The sequence below is a fragment of the Dreissena polymorpha genome, chromosome 1 (assembly GCF_020536995.1).
Source record: "Dreissena polymorpha isolate Duluth1 chromosome 1, UMN_Dpol_1.0, whole genome shotgun sequence".
Classification (NCBI taxonomy): Eukaryota; Metazoa; Mollusca; class Bivalvia; order Myida; family Dreissenidae; genus Dreissena; species Dreissena polymorpha.
In genome coordinates, this window is record NC_068355.1 from 44323062 (window position 1) to 44329061 (window position 6000).

A 6000-nucleotide genomic window follows, 5' to 3' on the forward strand; every position below is an offset into this window, starting at 1 on the left:
TTTTTCATATTTTATTTATAAAGGTTATCAAAAAACAATATATATATGCTATTGGACATAATAATAAAAAAATGAGCAACACAACTTGTTTTGAGCTCAAAATAAAGTGTCCTCCAAGTCAAGTGTGTTTACAAACAATCAGTTTATTTACATTGCTTTTTACTCGCGAAAGAGAAAGTGAAAGTGACTCAGGGGGCCGTTTCATTAACGGTTGCAGTGCAGTTGCAGTTGCAAATTTGCTAATAATTGCAACTTGCAACCTTGTATCCCTTTCATTAAAAAGTTGCAGTTGCAACGTGCACCAGGTCACCAAAATATAACGACGACTTTTAACGTTTTCCGGTATCACTCACAAAGTAGGTCTTTTCTAAATGGTAAAAACGTTTGTAGTGATCTAATAAGTTACTTTCTGCTGGTGAAAAGTTGTTAAAATAGAATTAAAATTGAATTTTCTTTTGGCTATTTTTAGCATATGTCAACGCTCTGAGGCTACACATCACGTTAGTTGCAAAAATGTAAACATTTCTTCCAATTATGAAACGGGTTTATCCTCCATAATTCTTGACAACGTTGTACCTAAGCTGTGTTATTAGCAGTTTTTATGCAAGAGTAACTGAAATCAGGTAAAAATTAGACCAGTTGATATGCATAATAATTGGATTTGTGACCTTTATAGAGCCTTTAAATTTTGTGTATTGGTAGGTTACTATGATGATCTAGTTTAGGGATTGCCCAGTTTGGTCAATGTCACATGAAACATGAAATGATTTCCATTTAACTTTACTTAGAAGAGAGTTATTGTGCTGTTTTTGTTATGTGGCATATACTTATGCAGACCTTGCTTGCACATTTAATTGTATTCAGCTAAATTAATAGATGAAATCAAATTAATAGGTGAACAAATAATTAATGCTCATAGTTCTTGTTTTCATTTATAAATGTTCATAAGACTTTAAATCAACATATTCAATATAACTACAACAGATGTTCAAATTTAAATAAGTCTTTGTGGTCATTATATTAGGTTACTAAAAGAAAATGTTTATAATACAATTTAAGTGGAAGAATAGTTCAGGGCACTGACTTGTGGCAGCTTTTTCTTTAACTTTTTCTCATTTTTTTTAAAGTAAAATATTTGGTTAAGGTCTGATGTCATTTGTATTATTTAGTACTAAACGAAAATGTTTATAATACAATTTAAGTGGAAGAATAGTTGAGGGCACTGACTTGTGGCAGCTTTTTCTTTAACTTTTTCTCATTTTTTTTAAAGTAAAATATTTGGTTAAGGTCTGATGTCATTTGTATTATTTAGTATTAAAATAATCCAGGCTTTGATAATGGGCAAATTAATTACAGATAAATAAAATATCATAAGAAAGAGCTTAAAACACTGTATTATGTGAATTTGGAATAAGACAACAAATTGGGAATGATCTTAATTTATTTTTGTAATATTTTGTCTAAACTACAATCTTAATAAGCAATTTTCCATGAATTTTTCATTAACAGTTATTGTATTTTGATATTTTTTACTGTATTTTTAAATACATGCAGCGCATGGACACAGTTTCATTTCATGAAGAAAAAAAATCAATAAACATTTTCCAGTTTAGCAGTAAAATTAATTTAAATGATGTTATTATACATGTATATGCAAGTATCTGTTTTAATTATTATGCACTTTTGAGAAAACACAATTTATTCCCAAATTGATGTCTTATTCCAACTTCACATCATACTGTGTTTTAATTAGGTCATGAATTTACACAGCTAACACAAGCATGTAAAACTGTTGAACCTAAATTTTTGCTCCATTTTCTAGTGCTGACAACAAGCGTCGCACGAAGCACATTGCTCGAACCCTAAACCCCGAATGGAATGAGACGGTGGTGTTCCAGAATGTACACATTGAGGAGCTTCGTAACAAGACCCTGGAGGTGACAGTCTGGGACTATGACAGGTTCAAGGCCAACGATTTCTTGGGAGAGGTCGTCATCGACTTCTCAGGTAGCTTCAGGGAGTATATGGTAGTCGTATAATGAGGGTGTCATGGGGGGGGGTCAGATGTCAGGGTTCAAACGGCTGTGGCTGTCAAAGGAGGTGTTTTTGAGGCCCAAGCGTGGTCAACGGGAATCAAATGTGGAGATGTAAGGTGTGGGACAGTTGTTAGGTCTGTTTTTATTTCATGAGTACAGTTAAATGTTGGTTTAGGTTAGATGTTAGCAGTTTGGCTTTTTTTAAATGTGAAAATAAAATGAAGAACTGAATGTGTATTCCAATAAGGGAGCTATAAGTGGCTCAAATGAAGAGTTTAATGTTACTTTTAAAGCATATGTTTTTAATATGAGGCTTAATTAGGCAGCTTATTTTAGTGGATTATTGATTCAGTATTTAATGAAATACTTTCTGAATATTAACGCCCGTTTAACTTTAACTTTGTTGTCTCAAATTTTCATTAATAACTTCATTACTTCCTCCTCCTGCAGAAGAAGCGTTCTTAGACAAGCTGCCCCACTGGTATCCGCTGTGTAACCATGATGACACAAAGGGTCTTGACATCCCACAACCCACCGTGCTTCCTCCTGCAAAATCTCGGGCAAACAGCGCATCACCACGCCCCTCCCTGGTAGAGAGGCAGGACAGGGTATGTAGGGGCTGGGGTCTCTTGTTTATTGACTATTTGAGTTGTGTTCTGAGAAAACACGGCATAATGCAAGTGAGTAAAGTGTTGTCCCAGATTAGCCTGTGCAGTTCGCACAGGCTAATCAGGGACGACACTTTCCGCTTTTATGACATTTTTCTTTCAAATGAAGTCTCTTATTAGAAAAAATCAAATTTATGCGGAAAGTGTCGTCCCTGATTAGCCTGTGCAGATTGCACAGGCTTATCTGGGACAACACTTTGCGCACATGCATTATGCCCAGTTTTGTCAGAATGGGACTCATTTGCAAAAGCATTCTTTGCTCAACCTGTCTGTTTGATTAAGTTATTCTTTTTCAATGATTATTTTACAGTTAATTGATTGATTGGATTCTGAATTCATGTGCTATAAGTTGCTTCAGATAAATTAAACAAATAATTGTTCAACTTGGATTGAAAAGTCATAAATGGTCAGTACTGAATATCTGTTTAATGATTATGATTTTTTTTTATTCTTCAAACTTTGGGTAATTAATAAATTATGTTAATAGATATAAATAGAGATTCAACAAAACCTTATATTTTCTTAGCATTTCAAATTTGTATTGACTATAAATATAATTTTCAGATGAAAAGATTTCTCATGCCACCGTCATGTTATAGTGTGTTTAATATGCCATATGAAACAGTTGCTGTATATCACAAGAATACATATCTGAAAGAATACATGTCTGCAAATGCAGATAATAAATTATAATAATGAATTGCCATATTTTACCATCATTCAAGGAAATGTAATAATTTCAAAATATGTTCTAAGAGTAAACATTACAAGTGTAGAATGATACTTCCATGTTAAGTTAGATGGACATTTTTTACAAAAGGGAACATTAAAATCAAACAATCACACATTCATTTAAGAAAATAATATTGATACACATTTTCATTACTGAGCTGATTTCATTTGTTGTGAAGATGGGTGTATGGGAAGGACACTGTTGTCACAATGATAATATTCTCTGATTGTGTTGTATAAGTCAGTAAGTGTAATGCCTTAATTGATGATTTCTCTCCTCAGGGTGTGAATGCTGCACGCAATGACAGAGTTAGACCGGGACTAGGTAGACGAAGACGCTCATTTGACACCCTACAAGACGTTGACAGTATGGCTGCTTTGTGTTTATAGTCTCTACTGTAACAATTTTATTAAGTGTTGAGTGAGAATCTGTCTTGTCTGATAATTAATTACATTACAGATACAACACTTTTGAGCTCAAAACCGGAATATTGAAATTAAATACATAACATGCTGTTGTTTTTTTCGTCCGTCTTTTTTCTGATAAAACTATTTGATAAACATAAATCTTAAAACCTGAGAATTGGTTAAACAGCATTTGTAGAAACTAATTAATTTTTTTTCTTAACATATTTCAGTGTAGTAGTATAATCCTCCAATTGTATTCAACATTAAAGCGTTTTCAGGTCAATTTTAATTCAAACATAACAATTTTGTTTTTACAGAGGTTTGACCAGATCAAAAAAGTGATAGCTAGATAGAATTGCCAAATAAAGCGAATACACCAAAGGTGTGTGTACTGGACAAGAGGTGTAACAGTTTTCCCAGAAGCAAACAGAGCTCTCCAAGTCAAAAGGACATTGGGGATGTCCGAAGCATTCCAAAAATCTGCAATTATGTGTTCAAATACATGTGTTCTAGTTTGTTCATTAACCAGCCATCAATACTTAACGCTGTTTCAAATGGAGCAGGGTATCTATAAGCTACCATTTATGCATACTAACGTTGGCATGGTTTTACTGGTCATCTGCATTATAATTATTCATTAATCTAAGGCCTTTGTGAGTCATGTTTTTCTTCTTCACAAACCAATGGAGACATTTAACATTTGATAACAAGCATCATGATAGCTCACCGACATTTGTATCCTGGAATGACGTGCTTTTATATAGCTGCTGATGAGATCCAATCAAATATTCATTGAGACCTTCATAGTGATTGTGGATAAATCATTCCATATTTTAATATTCATCCAAACATTTATTATTAATGTTCATTCATTATGAAACTTTTTTTTTTAATTGTAAATAATAATCAGAACATCAACACTGTAGTTTATTTGTATACAGCACATATTGGTAGTTCAACAGTTTACATTCTTTCCTGGTTATTTTAGAATCATCAAAAATCTGTTGTATAATCTATATATAAAACGTACTGAAGGTAAGGCCCCAACAAATTGATAGTTTGGCCGTTTTTCCATTACTTTTTTTAATGCACCTGCATTGTCCTTTTTACCCCGCATCCAAGTATTTTAAATCAGAGTTTTTTCTATTCAGTTTGGTAATGCCTGCATATTTTACAACATAGACTGTTTTTTGTGTGTGAAAAAGTTAATAGCAGTAACTAACAGTTTTTAATAAGTTCAATGCATTTGAAAGAAATGTGAATGTGTTCATCAAATATGTTAACAATTACTTTTTTGCACCTGATTATTAAAAAAAAAGATAAAAACAAGTTTATTGTTATTATTCTTGAGCTCACTCATTCCAAAGTTTAAAAAACTCATCAAAGTGATTTGCCTTCAGTAAATAATGTAGCTGTGGCATTAGATTACAAACATATTTTTAGATTCAAGAGCAAAACCAATGAAAGAACATGTTTTTTTGTAACCATACTAAAATAATAAGTTGTGTTTTAATATCAAACTTTGAAAACATTATATTGTTAGAAGATTCCCCTGCTCTGCACTAATATATTATAGTTAGAAGTTGCACTTTCACATATTTTATCGTTGTTTATATGTAAATACGTTTGATTTAATTCTCTACATTGTTCCTTATTATATGCTGTCAAATGTTTATAGATGTTATGAAGATATTGTTAAAGTTCGTTATAAATTCGAATTGTGTGGAGTCGCGTAATTTCTTGTTTGTTATTAAGTTTTTTGTACTCATTCCAGTTGCAATCATTCCATTTTTTTGCAATTTGAATCATAGAATACGTTATTACAACATAATAAACACATGTAACTGACATTTATCGCGTGGTTTTATTTCCCCATGTGAAAGCTCTCCTAAAGGGTCCACATATATGACGGGATACAGAAAGTGTATATTCCCATATTTTTACAGAAAATCTTTGCTCAAGTTGGCGTAATCTTCAATTCATAAATTGCACTTTAGCATCTGACTTGACTTTAACCGTTAAACTGCATATTTACCCAACCATCCGGCCCAGGGGGTTAGTGGAGATGGAAGCAAGGATAAGAAGATAAGAAAGGCGAGCCGTTAGGTAAACCCAACCATCCGGCCCAGGAGGTTAGTGGAGATGGAAGCACGGAT

At 32.7% G+C, this 6000-nt stretch overlaps 1 protein-coding gene across 1 annotated transcript in view; it reads left to right on the forward strand.

The window, feature by feature from the left end:
* The window catches only part of LOC127865073 (uncharacterized), a 56007-nt gene extending 50313 nt beyond the window's left edge, over positions 1-5694 (forward strand). Inside the window, exons 18-21 of the mRNA XM_052404949.1 lie at positions 1823-2007; positions 2487-2644; positions 3719-3803; positions 4162-5694. Coding sequence (XP_052260909.1) covers positions 1823-2007; positions 2487-2644; positions 3719-3803; positions 4162-4169 — 436 coding nt within the window. The 3' untranslated portion in view covers positions 4170-5694. The remainder of the gene's footprint in view (positions 1-1822; positions 2008-2486; positions 2645-3718; positions 3804-4161) is intronic.
* The last annotated feature ends 306 nt before the right edge of the window (positions 5695-6000 follow it).